At 41.0% G+C, this 20864-nt stretch overlaps 1 protein-coding gene across 1 annotated transcript in view; it reads right to left on the bottom strand.

The window, feature by feature from the left end:
• Positions 1–17697, bottom strand: part of PCDH9 (protocadherin 9) — a 708293-nt gene extending 690596 nt beyond the window's left edge. Inside the window, exon 1 of the mRNA XM_086611729.1 lies at positions 14662–17697. Within this exon, the coding sequence (XP_086467855.1) occupies positions 14662–17697 (3036 nt within the window). The remainder of the gene's footprint in view (positions 1–14661) is intronic.
• Between the last annotated feature and the right edge of the window lie 3167 nt (positions 17698–20864).

The following is a 20864-nucleotide window of genomic DNA, read 5'->3' as shown; positions in this document are numbered from 1 at the left end:
CAAAGCAGGACTTGTCAGTATTTTGCTTATGGCAGAAATCAGACAATGTCCAGAACTCTTTATGAGACACACTGCTACCTTCTTAACTAGCCGGATTATAACATTGACTCCAATACTTCAACAGCTCAGCTTTCCAACATATGGCATAATTGGAAGCAGCAGCCAGCAGGTATCACATGTGAATGGGAAATGTCTCCCACTGACTACTGACTGTGAACCAAATGCATGGTCTTGTCGGTAGGCTTGTGAGGAAAAAAAAGAAAAAAAAAAAGTGTATTGAAAATGAGAGGATCCTCTAGATGGGTGGAGCATCTGTGCAGGATATGAGGCAATCAAACTACCTAGAAAGTTCAGAAATAGGAAGTACAAAAAAAAGTCACTGAGTTTAGATCAAAAATGAAGAGATGAAACAATAGTAAAGGAACATTTTAAGAGGTATAAAACAACTGTTTATCCAGATTGCTTACCTAAAATAAACAGCAAATCTTAAAGGTGGTTTTAGAGGAATGGTAACCCTTTGGTTGACAGCAATCCAAACCTATGGACAGTTTCAGGATATGCTTTAACAAAGGTGGGAGACATGCACTAAGAAGTGCATTCTTAGGAGCAGGCAGATTCAAACTACAGCACAAAAAACCTGGAGAAGGCTAGCCATGCTCAGGACCGCTCACCTCGTTGGCAAAGGAACTGGCATTTGTTCCTGTTTTACTCATTTATTGTAAAGATGGAGTAGACCGTGGATGAAATGCCTTATTCTGATCATGCTTCCTATAAAGCACTGTGTTTCACTGACGTAAAAATTGAGTACAGGCACATCTATGCCATCACCATCATGACTTAATGGCCTATGTTAAATTAATGTTTGATTTTGATACTTCATACTACTCCACTTTGGGGGAGACGACCGAGTTATAACCACTGTACGCAGTTGCAATCATCGATGCAATTGTGCATAGTTTGCAAAACGGTACCACCAACACTGAAGAAGGTGTGAAAATGCATTGGAATTATATCAGATTGCAACATAAGCCTGGCAGGAAATTTTAGGGGTACTGCTGCTAACATCACCGGGGATAAATGTGACAGGCCAATAAGGACTTTACTTCAGCCATGGGACCAAGTTGTACAGTTCTGCCAGTCAGTAGGGCAGAGATTCACTTTGCATCACTTCAGAAGTCTAAAAGGATCTAGAATAAGTACACATGTAATTCGTATCCTCAAAGGCACCTTTACATTGCAAGATAGTGTAACATGATTTTACACAGAAGTAGGCAATGCAGTATAAAATCCTGCTAATGATAAGGTATTGTAGTTTCACCTGTACATAGCCAATTGAGATCAACCCCAGGTGTATTGTTCAGGGCTGACCTCGACTAGCTACATCAAGGTACAAAATACCTTCTTCTTGTCTCCACAAGGATTTTACATTTAGACAGATACCTCACAACAGCAATCTTGATATAAAACACAGCTTTTTTTTCAGTGAAGATAAAGCCTTAACAAAAATGAGAACACATCGTGTTTAAAGAGTAATGAGTGTACAGCACAGCCCAAATGTAAATGAGATCGAGTCTATCTCAGTCAATTGAGTTGTGCAGAATAAAACAAAACCTAAATTTCTCCCTTTGTATTTTAAAAGATTTCTACGAGTGGCAAAATTTGCAAGACAAAATGTGAAACAAATTGCCTTCACAGATATAAAAAGTCACATGAATTTTTTGTGCTTACAAGATTGCATCTTCTGGTGCAAGAGTTAATGCACTTTTTGAAAGTTATTACACCGTGGCTTATAAGCTTCAGCTGGATGTGGTAGCAGTTCAAATTTCATGACAGAATGCTAACTTATCTTTGCTATTGAAAAAACTAATGAGGTGGTAAATAGCTGCAGAGTGATGTTACATGCAGCGATACGCAGGTTTTGCGGGCTTCTCATTATCTGTGTAACCGTATACACGTAAAAGTAATGAAAACTCAAAACAGGCGGCAAAAGCTTAAGGCTTTAAAACTGCAATAGAATCATGTTAGTGTTTTCTAGCGGAAATACGATAAATTTAAACAATCTCAAAAAAAGCCCCATGATATTTCAGCTAGGGTTTTCTGCTAGGTCTAAGGTCTCATGGGCAGCGCTTAGGTGAAGATCACAATTAAGCTAACATAGCCAATTTATTCTCATGCTGGTTTTATTCTAGTCAAGGCAACGGCATAATGTTAAACAGTCTTAAGGCTCCTCTTTGTTATGCTTGTTGCCTATGGCTTTTAATTGAAGGTGCTATCACAGCATCCCTATCAGACTCCAAATGTCGCGAGCAGTAACAAGCAGCAGCACACAGCGCAGAGGGCTCTCCTGACCCCCAACTATCTTTTCTGAGGACAGCAGGAAGTAGGATGCAACACTCTTCAGTAGCTAGAGGCTTCCTGAAATGAACTCCAACAATACTGAATACAAGCTAGGCTTCTATTTAGCACTAGGAGATGAAAATGTTAAAAAATACCAAATGTGAGACAGCGAATGCAGAATGTTTTTTAATGTGGTCACCACTGATCCAAAGAATGAAAGTTCTGAAATTGGGAATTACTTCTGTGACATATTTATGAGAGATAAAATTCATAAATGGCAACAAGAAGCACTTTGTCTGGAGCTGATCTGCACCGTCTCTAAAGCGTCTTAGTAGGCATTGCATGAAACCGTTCTGCTGAAAAGTGCTCAGCGTGCTGCTTTAAACAAGCAGACTCAAGGATCACTGACATTCTGTGTATCACAGCAGCACTGCCAGCTTTCTTATTAAAAGACTAAGTTTTCCTGCAAGCCCAGACATCCACGCTGAGCTTTTAACCATTTTGAAATGTAAAGACACATAAATATTTTCATCTCTCATCTGAATCTCCCTTTCAAATTGCTGAATTCAAGAAGCACTATCCAGTTACTGAGTTGCAATCTCCAGTGTTCTGCTTCGAGATTTACATTTTTTGGTGTTGTTTTCAGAATCAATTTTCTATCATAAATCTCAGTGTGATACCACAGCTATTACAAATTGTGAATGCGTTATGCCATCTGTGAGAAAAGTATGAACAACCCTATAAAAAAAAAAAAAAAGGTAAGAAAGCAAAACATATATTAAAGAATTATTTTGTCTGCTTGTTTTAACTATGACAGATACAGGATGGCTACAAAAATAGCTGGTGAAATCCAGCAGGCCAACTGGTACTACAGTACTGCACAGTACGCCAGCAGCTGTAGGTGAAGATAGACACACAGGATTTTGGTTGTGTATGTCTATAATGCAGATGTTAACTGCTCTGAAGGAAAATGATTCATACAAGCCATTATGTCATACAAAAGTAGTTTCACTCCTCCGTAATGCTCATCTAGGATGCCTATATAATATCAATTACAAGTGAATCAGACTTGGTCAGTATCAAAATGCAGGTGCATAATACCACAAAACCAGACATCTCAGTTCATCCTATACCTGCTTTTAGTACTTACAAGTCCACTAAATTAAACATACTTCAGATTTTGACAGGCAACTTAGGGCCAGATACATTTAGTCCCTCAGTTCCAGTTATATCCAGCAGGAGCTGTCCCAGCTAACATCTCTGCAAAGCCACGGTTATGAAGTCAGGCCCTAGGTTCTCTGCCGAACCTTCAGCTCAGTTTTTCTAGCAAAACATAGTATGCCACCGAGCTACAGGGGGATAACATGTGACACACATTGCAGGAATGGATTTTCTTCTCAGATTTGTATTAATAACTACAACTCATTCTAATTTGATTCTTCTAAATCTACTGGAACAAGTCAAAGCCAGTGTCTATCTAGTTTATAAAGTGTTTTACTTCCTATATTATACTCCTGTCCATATACGCTTCCAAATGCTTCAAATCTTTGAATCTTAATGAAGCCACTTGGTTCATTAAAAGTCCCTGCCTACAGCAATGTGTGGTTATGAGTTGGGTGTGCTACAACAGATCGTACACAAAATGTACCACTTCTCTACTGTGATAGTACTCATTTGAGGAGAAATCTCTGATTTCTAATATGTGCATACATATGTTTTACAAAAATAAGTGTGCTCAGAGAACGAAGGAAGAGATTAAAAAGAGAAACAAGAAAGGACAGAGACAATATCTCATAAAAGAGAGAGAGAGATTTAAACATCGACCAAATGACACTATTTTTCATATCATTTATAGTGGAAGCTTGAAGACTAAAATACTCCACAAGCCATTAATTTCTTGGAACTCTGTGACGGATTAGAATATTTCTTAATCAACTGCTAAAGCACAGAAGGCCAAAGACTAGATTTGAGTAAAGCTGCGTAATAGTGAAATCTAGGGATGTTCAGCAGGGATGCTATCAACAGACATATCACAGAACCACAGAAGTGCACCAGTTTCTTAAAACTCTTGAAAGCACCTACCATTTTGACAACCTCTTAGTCTACAATTTGAAAAATCACATTAAGAAACAAAAGTTCTGATTTTTAATCAGGGAAGCAGATTAAAAAAAAAAAAAAACAACCAACAACAAAAATTACAAGATTCAAATTACTTGCTGAAGATTCTGGATGACTCTTTGCCTGCAGGCATTTTGGAAGCCTACATAGCCCACTCCGAAGTGATCCAGCTCTACCAGTTCAATATTATGGACTGCATGAGGTTTGTTGCACTATATTAATTCTATAGCAAAAATAAAGAAAAAAAGAGCATATTTAGATCTCATTCATACCGTATGTTTTCACCTCACCCACATGAGATTCTCATTCACACAATTTATAGCGATAGTCACCTACAGCTTCTCTGTCCACCTAGACAGTACCAGTACTCTCAAAAGAATGGCCATCAGAAGTCAAGACACACAGGATTGGGGCAAACCAAGGGTGGCTTCCCTTTGCCATATCCATGTTTCTCATCTGTTTCCACAGTATAGACAAGCATTGCCATTTTTAAGTCATTGCAGTTCGAGGAAGAAAAAAGGGGTTGTAAAATAAAACTAAAATGCCAATCATAGTAGTGGATCACCTATCTTGTCTCATTTTGTATTTCTGCTGATTGACAACCTGGTGCTCTTGTAGCATACAAAGGCAAAAAAAAAATCAGGCATTCATTTCAAACTGAAATGTTTGACAGATGTAACAGCTTTCTGAAAAGAAACTGATGAAATCTCAAATAGAAAAGTCCATCTCCTGTACAGGGGAGAGATTAAATATTTTATTTTTTATTTATCTGGCAGTTGTTAAAAACATGGGAGATGACAACGGCTTTGCTATTGGTGCATAGTCTACCTCCTGCTGCTCTGGATGCCACAGACTTCAGTGTGATCCATGTTTCAGGGTGCTGTTGTCACAAACTGAAGGCAATCTCAAATTCTCTTACTGGTAACTCTAGCACTTCACCGATATTTTGACCTGTATTTTTGAAATGGCGAAAGTGAAACAATCTGACAAGTGACTGAAAATTCATATCGCTATAGACACATACCTAAACCAGAGAGGTAAAAAACGCATTTTTACACTACATTGTGAACAGCCAGATATAACAGAGGGTAGAAATCAAAAGTTTACAACTTTCTCTCTACTCACATTCACAGAATGAAGTATCAAGGAACATGCAGCACTGAGAAAAAACAGAAATACACAGCACCGAAACAAAATAACTGGTGTTTCATTGCACCATCTTCCTAAAATAGACAGATGCATGAATGGCCAGAAAACAATTTGATAAAAAGTCAGTAAGAGTCTTTCTGTTGATTCGTGAGCCTTTGAATTTGAGCCATAATCTGAAGAAGGCTTTCCCAAAGGCAACTGTGCACATTATACACTTTCGTGAGCACAGACACTATTCAAATAATACTTCTACTTAAGGAAATACATACCCTTAAAACCATTCTCACGACTTCAGTGAGAAAACTGGACTGGATCATGGTCATCACGGGTAAAGCGAAGAGTATGGATCACACTGGATCATACTCTTTACTGGTGTGGGATGCATCTCGCCCAACTGCATCCATCAGCTTTGGTAACTAGTTTAAACCGGCGTATTTTCTTTAGGGTGGAGTAAACCACAAACCCAGCAAAGCAGATTAGATTTGACATATAATTAGTTAGACATGACAAATCCCACCATAATGTCAACAGAACCAAAAGCAGGTACTGTGTGCACAGGCATCGCCAGCTAAGTAGACTGTTGAAAATTATACAAATCATACTTTTTGTGAATATCATTTGCAGAAATCAGGCTGGATTCAAAATCAGAAGCTGGGCACCTGAAGCAACAATAATGTTCAGATATATTCATTACATGCTGCAAGGAGAGAGACTGGCATAACAACAGTATTCCCAAAATCTACCCCGCTGAATGGAAAGCTACTAAAAACAGAGGTTAAATATCACTCTCCCTCAAGCTCTGCATATTATTCTACACAGGAAGGAGATGTTCTCTTAAATCAAAATTCACAGGTCTGCACCCTTTTCTGGAGCTCCTGGACCCCTTCCTGTAAAACCAAACATTTATTAAAGCTTTCTTCCAAAAATTATTGGTAGGAGAAGGCAGAAACTCACATAAACCTCAGTAGTGAAAGTATTTCACCACGAAGTTCAGTAGCAAATCCTTTATTTCTCTTAAGGAATCTGAGTGAACACTCCCTATAATAACCTGATATATAGGTCATATGTAGAAACATATGTATGCCACAGATGCCTTTACATCAGAAACACAATTGCCTCCATAATTTTATGTGTTCTGAAGAAGCACAGATTATAAGACAGAAATTTGCAACTATCAGGTTTAGCCATTTAGGAGATAATACTTCTAGCTACCAATCAACAAGAGGCTATAAGGACGGCAAATACCATTCACAACTGAAAAATGGTCTTCCTCTTACTTTTTTTTGGTTATATTTTAAAGGCTATATGACCATATAAGGCATAGGCTAAAGTAGCTTTTTTGATCAAAAATATTGTACAGGCAGATATTTAACAATTTTTAACAATTAAGAAAACCAATCACAGAATTCTCTTACTAGTAACACATAAAAGCCTAGGAGGTACTAAGAGTATCCTGCAAAATTACAAATAAAATTATTGCATCTAGCACTTAATTTGGCTGGAAGTAATGAGGGAGAATGGATGAATGTCAGTTTGAGGCTACTAAGTGTTTACAAATCAATATCAATAGCTATCTTCTTTCAGCTATTAGCCAGTGAGAATATCCATTTTAACTTTTTGGAGTGGGGAGAGGTTGCTATTTCAAAACGCTACCTAGATCTAGTTTCTGAGAAATTGGAGGAGGAAACAAAGGAAGGAAGAAAAATCTGACAGCTGATCCTCCACATTTTATCAAATTCAGCTCAAAATAAAATGATTTTTAATTCACTTGACTCTCAATTAATTTCACATATTTTTTTAAATTTTGGAAATAGTATCTCAACATCATCCTGTTGTTTTATAAAGAAGTTAACATGAGGAAGAGCTGCAGATAGTGTAAATTGTTGTACCCCAGTTTGGATTTAGCTTCAAATGTTGAACTGTTAGTTTAAGAAAGGGCTCCAATATTCCTCTGGTAGCAAGAAGTGTATATTCCAGAACAACTTTCAAGTAATAATATTAATATTTGTGCACTAAAAAAAAATCAGTGTGGCATTTTCGCAAAAGAAATGGCAAAACTACAACATCAGCTCATAGGAAACTACAGAAACTACACACCAACAAATCCTGACAAATGCTGAATTACTCAGTTTTCCCTCTGTGCAACAGAAGATGCAGGACAACCCTTGCCAATACTTTAAAACAATTCTCCCCCGCAACTCACAAGCTGCAAAAGAAACAAGAAGAAACAAAGAATGGGTAACTTTTGAGACTGGTACTGTTAGATGCCTCAGTATAACTAGAAATCAGATTTTTAACCACCTTTCTCTATATTATCACACGTAATTCATGGTATTTACAAAACTGAAAATTAAATTGAGAACGCAGGCCAAATCTTTCCAAGATTTGAAATTCTAGATTTTTTTTAGTAAGATCAGCACGAATTTAGTGTCAAAATTATAGTGGCCCCTGAATCCTTAGGTCCTAGGAATAACCTACACATGTTTTTGTATGACTACAACAATGTTGGTACACAAAACAATTTCATTTATTTATTTATTTGAAGTTTTTATAATCGCACGACCAATGTAATAGTGCAGTAATACCAATTTAAGGTGTCTTCTGTCAGTAATGGCTATTTCTGTTTCCAGAGGGAGTTTCTAGCTCACTAGCACACAATCCATTACAACAAAATTACTGCAACTATATGAGAAGGAACTTTTGAATATGATATTTTAATTATGAAGGAACAGTTAAGATGACACATTTTGCATCTAGACAAGCACTTAAAATCTCAGTTAGGTAAGATGTTAAAGCCCCTTTGCAAATGCCTTCCTAAAAGATGCCAATGGAAACAAATGCCTCTCTTCCCCCACACTTCAGTAAAATATGATAGCATCCATTAATTTCTTATCTACAGCCTGGGAAATCTTTTTCCAGTCAATGGAATGTTATCTCATGTAAACCAGAAATGAACTGAATAATCGGCCACATCAGTCTATTGGGATAAATCATTTTACGTACGTTCCACCACAGGCTGGAAAGTCAAAGCAGAAATAAAAGAAGAAAGTGATGTATGATTTGGGGTATGTTTGTTTTTCCTTCAGCAGAGATATGGGCATGTCAGAATGTATGTGAGACGACTGTAGTTGAGTAGCAACTGAGAAAACTTCTGAGTATAGATCTTACAGATGACAATGATACTTTGTGGGAGAAGTGGTACTAAAAATTCAGGTATTACCTGTGATTCCTGTTAGATCTTTCAGAACATGGTATGTCCTTTTTGTCAGTTATATCTGTATGTTTGGTGAAATTAAATGCTAGATTAAGAAGATACAGCATCTCCTGAAATGAATAAACCTTGAACTCAGCTATTCTTGAACTGAATTTGCCTGGATGAGGATTGGTCCATTAGGTATTACGTATCTGCCCTCACATAGAATACGTATAGATGAACACTTCTACTGCAAAAACAAGAATCCTGGAACTGATGAAGCTATCTGACTCAGGACTTGAAACCTGCACTTCAGACAGGTACACTATGCCCATAAAGAGTTGCCGAATGTAAATGGGTCACAGTTTTCATATCTTTAACATCTGTTGTTTATACCCAAGAAAGCACATCAGGGGTAAGAAAATTAATTCCCCAATTGCTGTCAACCGAGTTAGGGAACAGCAATAAACAGCTTACTGTAAGCCTCTAGCTACAATAAAATTGCTGTCAATAAAGTGTGGCTGATATGGTTTTGCTGTGCTAGAAGAATAGATTCTTTGGAAGTGAAAATCTGAAATGGAAACTAAAAACATCCCTCCTTTTTCCTACATACAAAAGCACATTATCACAAAATTCCAACAGCATTAAACTCTCAAGATCTGGTTCTCACACCCATGGGTGGTACGTGTTTAGTAGCATTTGTGAAACTTTGGCTTTGCACATTCAGGACAGATGAGACACCAGTGATTCTGATAAAAATCTTTTGCATGGAAAACGTTTAAAAGAGAAATGAGGCTTGCTAAGCTTTTACTGTCTGTATCTGTATACACAAAATGTTCCCTACTCTAGTTCAGCATTTCTACTGTCACTATTGAAAATGGTATTATAGCTTAGGGTTATGTTCAGATTTCCATTATAACCCCCAGTTTTCACATGCTCTTAACTTTCTGAAAAATTCTTCTTTTCAGCTGAAATTTTCCATGCTTGGTCTCAGCTCAAAGATGAATTTCTTTAGACAGTTGAGCAAAATCCCTTAACCTATTTTTCAGTTATACAAGGATAGAAAAAGTACATTGTACGTTTTCACCACTTCTAATATTTTAGTATAGATACAGATATATAAATATATAGAACTAAAAAACAATTGAATTTTACATGCAGACGTTTTCCCAGGTGACTAGTCCTCACCCAAGACTAATATCCATGCTACCATACAAAACGAATTAAGCATAAAAAAGAAACAATAGATTGTATTTTTTTATATACTAAGCAGTAAAACAAGGCCACTAAAAATAATACCACGCAGAGAATTATGGAATGCTATGGTTACAGAATTCTAATATTTGTAGGTGACATAGACTCTGCACTGCTGTTCCAACGCAGATTTCTATCAACTTATGCACCTTGAAATTGCCACTCTCAGCGTATCAAATTAAGAGTCATTAATGTTTTCAGCTTTTCTTTCTTACATAAACCCTAAAGTTACAAATTTAAACACTCCAGAGTAAGATAACATCAATTACATTTGCCACAGAAAGCTTAAGTGATGTGCATTGATCAGCGAGAGCCTGGCTACTCATTCCTTGATCAGGCAAAAAGTCCATTGACTGAAAAAGGAGTAAAGCAAGCTCCATAAAGCTTATGTTATTGACTATATGATTAAAAATATATCTTAGCATGGAATGCATTTAATGCGTCAGTCAAGACCCAAGTCCCTAATTTCTGCCATCAGAGCACAGAAATAAAAGGACAGTGTTAAACATATATTTAATACTTTCCTGAATCTACTATAATTGTGCACATTTCCAAAATTTATAAATTATCATCTTGATTCAGAAAAGTGCTTAGAGTGTGCTTACAGCTGTCTTTCTTGAAGACAACATCTGAAGTCATTTGGACTTTAAGGATCTGCTTCAGTCCCACCACTTTAAATGAAAGTTAAGCACATGCCTAAATGCTGTTTGATTAGGAATGAAGACTGAAGGTTTTGCTTATAACCCATACTGATACATATTTTAAAACCTGTGTTATTTGTCACTGCTGTACTTCAAATTTGATTAAATGAAGCTGTTGTCATTTAAAACTGGGATAACCATGGTAAATTGGCCCTAATTTCTTTTATTATTTAATCTATTGTTCATCTAATGACACTGAGTAGGAGTTTTTTGTCTATTTATTTGCTTTTTAGAAGAGGTCTTTCACATAGAAGAATACAACATGTTGTCTTCTACTGTATTTCTATGTAGCTGTTTGGTGTACTGACTTACTAATTTGAACTGCATTTTAAAGTTCAATCAAATACTGAAAAGAACACTGATTGAGAAGCCTGCATAGATTTCAGTATTCTTTATGAGTCATAACACTGATTTTGGAAGCTTAGCTATATAAGCTGGTGGTGCAACATCCTTTCCATACTCCTAATTATGTGAATTAGCATTTAGAACAATCCCAAGTTCAAGTATTCAAAAATGCTCTTTTCAGAGCATCCACCAGGTTTACTGCAAGATAGGCACTTGAAGAAGGCTTTGGTTTTTATACTGGGAACTTCTGAAACATCAGCCTGTGCAATTCAAAGTGACATGTGAAAACTTAACCACAGAATCTCTACTAAATTTATTGACGATTGCACAGACATCGCCCAGCAAAAAAATACTAAGAAATTTGTACGGAAAAACCTATTTTTGAATTCTAAAAGCTTTCTGACTTAGGACCCAGTTCTAACAGATTTCTAGGGCCAAGCTCCCATTAAAAGTAACGATATTTTGCTTGAATGAAGTCCAAGTGCGGACTTCGGTCTCAGCTCGCTATTAATATTAATGTATCTGCAAGGTACATTGCACGTGTATTTACCTTGGGCTGAAAGAAACTGTAAGTAAAAATGGAGGACGCTAGTATTTCTTAGATATATATTAATCCTATATTTCTTCTTTCCCTATCTTAACATCCTCCACAAGGATTCCCGCACCCTTTGCAAACCACAGAAGCAAAACTTGCCAAATATATAGGTAACTTAATACAACTTCTAACATTAGATATAGAGAATTTAATTATGTTAAATCTCAAGAAGACAGTACAGTGGCACTGAGCTAAGTATCTCTTCCTAAAGGAATTAAAAAAAAATGTTTTTCAGATACTGAGGCATTAGCACACACTACTACTAAGATTTTTAAGCCTGAATATTTAGCTTAAAGGCCATACTCTTATAAATCTAAAAAAAAAAAGACCTATGAAGGTGTATATAATTCCTGTGTTAATGAATATTAGCTAAATGCATCCTAATTTCAGGAATTACAGACAGAAAAGTAGGAAAGCTGCTAATGATTACTACCATTGCTGGCTATACTCCTCCAGCCAAAAGTGACAAAGGGTCATAAAAAGGTTATGTCCTGTAACGTTCTTCCCTGGGAAAAAAAAAACCCACACTACCTCCTTCCCCACAAAATAAAAACACACAAGCTTAATTTAAATAACCAGCTACCTAAGAAAGAGTAATATTTTTAGTTACATATAATACTACAGCTTTTGCAGGGAGCGATCCAAATCAAATATGAGTATTTGCTGACTTCAAAAAGGATTCAATAAGACTTCCATAGAATTTGAATCAGGTCCACATACAGGTGTAATGACTGATATTATTAGACTGAAACCAGTATATTTAATGTAATGAACACAGGTAACTCTGAAAACACTGCCAGAAAGTTTTTTTGGGGTTGGGTTTTTTTTTTTTTCCCCTTCATATTTAATTTCACTGTGCAGAGTTTATACATTCCGTCAGGTAAATAATTTTTGGGGTCTTAACTGCCTCTAGATGCTGTGGGGGATTAAGTCTGAGTTTCCTAATAGAGTTTGGAAAGCTAAATCAACAACATCTCAGAACAGAAAAGGAATGTGTGGGTTGGGAGTGTTACATTTTGTAACTAAAACCGGGGAGAAAACTTCAGCCGAGTAACCACACATTACACAGAGCTCTTCTATAAATTTGTTGGGTGCTTTTTTTTTAATTTAAAGTAGTTCTTTTTTTAATTTACACTGACAGGACGTACATGGTGCTGTGCAACAGCCTGAAGACGACTCTGGGAGCAGCACACCCTTCTTTAAAGCCCTCAGAAAGGTCAAGGTTTTGTGAGATGGGTGGGTTTTTTTCCCCGTGATGTTTTCGGTGTCTCGTTGCGAGTACGAGCTGTTTCAGAGCAGTTACTTTAGCAGAACTGCCTCAAAACCGCTTGTTCTATTCTCAGCACCTTGTTGGCGTGACACCTTACAGGCACCCGAAGTCAAGGCGCAGTCCTGGGAACGTCGCGCTCACCCAATGGAGCAGCCAGAGGATGACTTTATGCCAAACTTGGCTACTGTCAGTCGAGACCTCTTGCGCAAAGACAAGCCTAAACGCGTCTCGCTCTTTCCTCCAGGACTCACATCCCTCACAAATTCACACAAACCGCCGTCCCTCACAAATTCATATCCCTCACAAATTCACACAAACCACCGTACAGCGCCGGCGGGAATCAGGGACGCGACTCCCCCCAACGCCTACAGGGTCGGTGCGGCCGAAGCGGGAGCGCCGCGGGACGCCGCCGTGCAAACACGCGGACCCCACCACCGCCCGCTCCGCGGCGACTGCCCTTAAATAAAAGGTTCTCTGGATGTGAAGAGCAGCTCCAGCCTTCCCTCCCTCCCTCCCTCCCTCCCTCCCTCCCCCCCCCACTCCGGCCCCCCTCCCGCCTCGCCGCGCTGCTGCAGGGCTGGCGCGCGGCCAGCGCGCGCGGCGCGGTGCCGTAGCGCCATCTACAGGCTGCCCGGGCGCGCTCCGCCGGCGGCCACGCACCAGCGCCGGGTGAGAATAAATTAAGACAGCGCCGCGTTTAAATCTTTATTAGCGAGGAATTATTAGACCTAAGAAAAAAAAAAAAAAAAACACTAATGCTGGATTTGGTTGAAATATGAGTTTCTCAGCCTCCTAATCCCTCTTCATATGGCGTATTTCGCAGTTTAAAATGAGTTATGGCAGATCACTTATGCATTACTAAGATGAGAAAATATTTACAATGGGCTGACTTTTTTTTTTTTTCCCCCTGCATAATTCAGACGTATTCAGAGAACACATTCCTTTCAAAAGTATGCTTTGGCCATTTTTTCAAATATGCAATAAACTGCCTATATGACACCAACTTTAATCTATTACAGCAAAATCATTTTGAACTCAAAACACAGGAAGACTTCCGTATGGCTTAGTTATGTCCTACCAACAAACCATGTGCCTCACAGATGAAGTAGCTTGAAAATTCGGCTGTCTTAGTCAGGGAAAAAGAAAATTAACCCCCTTAGTAACACTACCTTAGCAAGATTCCAAATCAGTTTGAACTGTAAAAGAAACTCAAGCCAACTCACTTTGAAATTTGAAACCAAATGTACATATCCCTTCAATCTTGAAAGAGTCAAATTTTCTGACCGAAATATGACATGTAAGGAAACAGTTTCTCTTCTTCAATAACTTTTACATTTGGACAGTCAAATACTGGGGAGAAAAAAAAAAGTCTTTTTTTTTTTTTTTTTTCAGTTTTGTTTATGCACGTGTATATCCACATGCACAGATGCATAACAATCCTTTAACAATCAGTATTCTCCAAAACCCAAAGTATCAGAGGCATTTTGCAAATGCATGGTTAAGCCCCAGGTAAATGATAAAAGGGTCAAGGGTTTTTTCGTTTGTGATTTGGTGTGTTGGTTTTTTTTGTTCCCCCCGTCATGTAACTAAATTCAATTAGACTGAAACAAAAAAACCCCACAACATAGTGGCACTTTTAATACTGGTTGATCGGGCACTTGTATGCAGTACTTATAGACCAGTAAAAGTGCTCGTTTACCTGTCTGGTGTGTAAGGGGCCCTTTGTCTTGAAGCCTCCTTGGGAACTGCACTCTGAGGCACTGAAGTGATCTGAACTAGTGGAAGAGCGTTTGGAAAGGGTGTCGCAACCACCAACAAAGGTGTTGTCCAATGGGAGTTCCTGAATCACGTGGTGCTTTTTCACTGAAACTGGAGTGTCAGGTTTGAGATGAAAAGCAGACTGCGGAGAGGCAGATTTGTAATGCTTGGCAAGATCAGGACTGTTAGGCTTAAAGGTTGTTGGTGGTGCTGTGCCCCAGTCAAATCTTCCTATACTTTGCTCCTCCAGCTCCGCTGGAAGGCTTATTGTCCCGTTGATAGGTTCGTGAACTGCATCGTCAGGTTTTGACTCCTCAATGGTCACAAAGTTCAAAAGTGAGCTCTTCGGAGACTTCCTTTTCTTCCTTTTCTTTTTCTTGTTTTGCTTGTTCTCCTGATTGGGAGACATCCACTCAGCACCTTGCTTGCTCCTCTGGGCGGCTTTGAATCTGGATGCATGTCGACAGCGAACGAGAACCGTGACAAATATCACGACTATGACAACCATGGCACCTGCCACAATGGCGATCATGATCGTGAGATAGTCCTCGTTTTGGTAGGGCTGGCTACTGTCTCCTATGTTCCGGTCCAAAGGTGTTTCCATAGTCCTGCGTATCAAGTCATAAATATAAGAGGCGTTTCCAGCAGTATCATTTACATACAAAAATACAAGCACAAGAGTATGCAGGGATTTGGGATAACCCAAGTCACTTATGTTGACAACTAAGCGATGCAGCCCCACGTCATTAGGAGTCGGTTTTTCTTCCAGAGTGATATTACCTGTCACCGGATCAATTCGAAACAAACCCTTGTTATTTCCGCTTACAATTGTGTACTTGAGCTCGGCATTCATTCCAGTGTCTATATCCACAGCAAACACTTCGGCTACAACCGATCCCGGAATTGCTGAGAGTGGCACTAGCTTAAAAGAAGTATTAGAAGGTGGATAGATGACCACGGGGCTGTTATCGTTAACATCCATGACGTTTATGGTTACTTTTGCTGTAGAAGAGCGAGGAGGTTGCCCTCCATCTACTGCCTTAACATCAAAGGTGTAGGAGCTCTGCTGTTCTCGGTCAAAAGAAACATTGGACTTTATAACTCCAGAGTACGGATCCAGCACAAAGTTCTCATTGTCATTCAGGATGGAAAGGGTCACCGCCTTATTCTCCCCGGCATCCGCATCGGTCACCGTGATCACCCCCACCGTGCTATACTTTGGTAAGTTCTCCGATACGAAAAACTGGAAGTGATTATGAGTAAATTTGGGACTGTTGTCATTTTCGTCCAACACGGTAACAATTACAGCTGCTTGACTCTGCAAAGGAGGGGTGCCATTGTCTCGGGCTGTAACAGTGAAAATGAACCGTTCCTGCTCTTCTCTGTCAAAAACTCTGGAGGCTGTCAAAACTCCCGTCTTCCGATCCAGATCGAAAAAGGAGGCATTAGGGCCAAGCTGATAAACAATGTCTGCATTTTTCCCACTGTCTTCATCTGTGGCACTAATAGTTGTTAAGTATAGACCACGCCGGTTGTTTTCCGAAACTGACAGCTCAATTACAGGCTGGCTGAAAATCGGAGGGTTGTCATTTTCATCCTCCAGTTTAACTCTTACCAGGGCGGTCTGGTTCAAACTGGGCTTGCCAGAATCAGAAGCGACAATTTTAAAGCTGAATTCTTTGGTGCCCTCATAGTCCAACAAGGAAGAGGTCTCTAACAAATACTGGTTGTCGTAAACCGCCTTCAAGTGGAAGGGGACCTCTCTCTCAATGAAACAGATCACTTTGCCGTTCACATCAGTGTCCTTATCTGAAACCGTAATTAGGGCAATCTTTGTATTGACGGGATCTTTCTCAGATAAGTACACTGTGCCATTGATGGGACTTATTATGTACCTGAGGTCTATGTTAGGAGGGTTATCATTTACATCAGTGACATTGATGGTAACGGTTGCCCGGGCTGGTGTAGAGCTACCATCACTAGCCAGCACTGTCACCTTGTGAATAGCAGTCTCTTCTCGATCTAAGGACCTCTGAACTGTAATCAGCCCTGTGGTGTTGTTTAAAGCAAAAAATCTTTTGGTTGCAGGGGCGACTTGGGCACCAAAAATGTATCTGATTTCTGCATTGCTTCCTATATCTGCATCTGTAGCATGAAGCTGAATTACAGAAGTGCCTACGGGGGCATTCTCTGGTATATGAACCTCTACCTGACTTTCTTTAAACACCGGCCTGTTATCATTGACATCACTTACTGTGACTTGCAGGATGGCCGTGCTGGATTTCTGGGGGGTACCTCCGTCCTCCACTTTGATTTTCATCACGTAGGTGTCCTTTTGCTCTCTGTCCAAGTTCTGTTGCACGATCAGCTGAGGCCATTTCTCTCCTTCGGGAGTTTCTACAATATCCAGTCCAAAGACACTCTGCCCATTTAACAACTCGTAGTGCTGCACACCGTTGAAACCTGTGTCGGGATCTGTTGCTGATGGGATCGGAAAGCGACTGTTGATCAGAGTGTTTTCTGGGATGGAGATATTGATGACAGGGGATGGAAACATAGGTGCATTGTCATTAGTATCCTTTACAATGATTTTTATTTTGATCAGCCTAAAAAAGTCATTGGGGAGAATCACCACTTCGAGTTCAAAGAAACACTCGTTTTCTTCTGCATAGGAAGCTCCAGCACAGAGTTTTTCTCTGTCTATTCTGTTAGATGTCGTAAAGATTTCCCCGGTGGTACTGGACACTTTGACCAGAGGGGCATCCCCAGCTTTAGACACCAGCCTGTAGACAAGGCTGGCGCTGGTCCCCGTGGCAGCATTGATGTGAGAAATGTTCAAGTCCTTTGGTATGTTCCCTATGGGTACGTTTTCAGGCAGCTCCTCTCTAATAGTGTAAATAAGTTCTTGAGCTATAGCAGAATCCAGCCTTAAACAGGCAATCAAAGCGGCCAGCAGGTAAAAATCCCTCAGGTCCATGATACTGTTTTTATTCTTTTTTCCCAGATCTTAGGACTTAAAGGTTTCCAGAGAGGAATGATGCGTGATTTGCAAGAGGAGGCATGCATGGACTGCAGGATGCATTACATCTCATTTCTTATTTGGAGACAGCACTGTCAACACAACCACACAGAACAGCATTATTGGCTTTTTTTTTTAGGCATGACAAACCCACAACCTCCAACTACTACTTGTTTTTGCAAGGCACGCTTGCAGCAGTACATTTTCCTGCTGCTCCCTTTTACAAGCAATCCTTCCGGACAAATGCACCAATATCCCGTAGGCTGCATTTGCACAGAGCGAGGATGGAAATAACTACTCGCGGGATTAAGGCTAGCTACAGTTTTGACATGTACTTTCTGAATAATTTCTTGGTACACCGTGTCATCCGTAACGTGCATTCCCCCTCTACCCTCCTCCACCCAGTGATGATTTGGTGCAAGTAAAAAAAATCTTCCCGCACTACTTTTGGATTCTAACTGCTATGTCAGCTGCCAAATTTAATTTGTTGTTTGCTTCCATACGTATCTTTCAGCTCTTGCAAACTGGATTTTTCTCTGCTCCTTGTGCCTTGCATCCCCTTCTATAGCTATCGTACTGGGAAATAACCACCCGGACATGCTGCTGCTGCAGCAGTCGTCACTGGCTACTTCACATCCCTATTAACTGATGAGACAATAGCAGGACTTACAGTTTCTTACACTCTCAGCTCAATGTTTCCTCTCCAGATGTTGGATACTTCTCTTTCTGTTTAGTAACCTTAAACTTTATTTGTGTGTTTTTAAACACAGTCTAAATCAGGAGGCTGGCAATTCCAAATGCAACTTAGGAGCAGCCAGCATGTTTACAGATTGGGGGAGGGGGGGGCGGGGGGGGGGGGGGGGAGGAATGTATTTTCTGATGACGAGAGGAGGAAAAAAGGTGCAGCCTTTCCCCATTGACACTGATCTCCCTTCAGGATGTTATTAGCAGCTGCCACACATAAATACTGCAGACTAATAATGCAGGTGGAATTAAAAAAAAAAAAAAAAGAAAGCAAGCGACAGACAGACTTCTGTTTGCATGCTTTGCTAATCGCGAATTACCCGGGTGCAGGGCTGCCAGCACCTACAGTTTGGCAGAACCGGGCAGCCCCCCAGCACTAATCTTATCTGCATTAAGCTGCACGGTTGCTGATGCCCGTGATTACTTCCAGCAGAGTGATGCAGGTAGGGATGCAGAGACAGCGAGTAGGTGAGCCTCTGCCACCAACATCAACTGAATCCGAAACACTGATTCTTTCCCTCGATAAAAAATACTGCTTGTTGCCTTTTTTTTTTTTTAGCCTTTTTTTTTTTCCTTTAAATGAAACGCATCGCAGTGTATGGGTAACTTTGCACTTACGTTGGTTGTCTACCTTTGACGATCTGCTGCAGCTCGGCAATGATCTGTTCCAGCAGATAGAGCACAATGCATCTGGTAAACCACTAGTTTTTGGAGAAATCAGCAGCAGCCAAACGCTTCCTCCTTGAGATATGTGTTGCGTCGGGGTGGCAGATTAGCAACTCCAGGGAACAAATTCACAGTTCTGTCGTTAGTCATCCTCTCCACGTTTCATCGCTATTAAGCGGGCGATCCTTCGGGTGTTTGACGTGCACGCAACAACCCAAACAAACAGCAAGCAAAAAAATCCGACGCACTTCTTTAGACCGGGGGTATTTTCCACTCTGCGCTGCACGCGATTTCCATCCCTCTCTCAGCAGAGCAGAGGCAGCTACGTGAAGTCTGCAACTTCCTAACTGGAAAGGACAAGAGTTGGTCTGGCGGTGCTTCTCTCTCCCTCTTTATCTCTGGGGTGATAGTTGCCCATCAAAAAAAAAAAAAAAAAATATATATATATATATAAAAAAATCCTAATAGGTTATTGCTTTAGTGATGGGAGGAAGCGACGGCGCTTTCCCTCCTCCCTCCCAGCCTCTCTCCCTCACACACGCTCTCTCCTTCTCCTCTCTCCCTCTGAACCGAAATTCTTGATATAACTCTCAATAAGCCCAGAGGGAGGGTGTGAGCGGCGCGAAGCCACCCCTCCCGCCGCACCGCATTGGCCCGCGCCGGCGGGGGCGGTGGATGGCGGAGCGCGGCCCTGGCATTGGCCGCCGGGCACGTCGCTCCCCGGGCCGGGCCGGGCCGGGCGGCGGAGGCGGACGGGGGGTTGCGGCGGCTCCGCGCCGCGCGGAAGGGGGTCGGCGGGATTCGCCGAGCCGCGGAGCAGCGGTGGGGAAAGGGGGGGGGGGTTGGGGAGGCGGGACGCGGGCGCGGAGGCGCTGCGCCCACCGGGGCGGCCACGACCTCCGCTGCCCTCCCACCACCGCTGCCCTGGTGGTGGTGGGAGGGCAGCGGAGGTCGTGGTCGCCCCGGTGGGCGCTGGAGGAGGCGGGAGCTTGCGAGTAGTCAGAGCGCGCTCGGTTCCCCTTGCCCGGGGGAGCAGGAAGCGCCGCCGCCCGCGGTGCGGTTGCGGGTTCCGGCGCGGTGCGCTGGTCGGCCGCGCAAGTTGCGCGGCCTGGCGCCGCGCAGCGCAGCGCCGGAGGAAACGCGCTGCCCCCCCCCCCCCTCCCCCCGGCCCTCCTCCGCGCGGTTCGGCTTTATGTTTAATACATGCCTTTTCATCTATAATTCACGCTGCTCTGACTCCAGCCCTGTCTCGGCTCCCATTTACGCCTGCACACCTTTCTCCTTCCCCCTTCCCGAAGGGTCAGCCGAGATACTCGCCGAAGGAAGGAAGGAGGGGGGCAGCTCTGCTGGTTTCGGGGTTTTTGTATGCTTAAACGTTGAACTGGAAAACACCCCTTTCTGTGGTTTGATAAATAATAAAAGTGATATTTCTCCTTCCCTGTAAATGACACAGGTGAATTATCCAGCTAGCCACAAAGAAGCATCACTGTGCCTGGAAGACAGTGTAATAAAATGCCGATGTATTACGATATGAGTGACCTCAAAAGTGTGACAAGAAGATGATTATAGTGCATTATATATAGTGCATTATATGTAGTGCCTTTTTCAACATTTTCTGAAGCTTGAATGAACCTTCATTTGACTGTGCTTTTATTGCCAGCTTTTCTCAGCTTGAACTTGCAAGCCGTGTGACACCATACCTATCCAATTTAGTA

The sequence above is a fragment of the Tauraco erythrolophus genome, chromosome 1 (assembly GCF_009769465.1).
Source record: "Tauraco erythrolophus isolate bTauEry1 chromosome 1, bTauEry1.pri, whole genome shotgun sequence".
Classification (NCBI taxonomy): Eukaryota; Metazoa; Chordata; class Aves; order Musophagiformes; family Musophagidae; genus Tauraco; species Tauraco erythrolophus.
The sequence above is the reverse complement of the archived record's forward strand: the minus strand, read 5'-3'. Positions and strand labels throughout refer to the sequence as shown.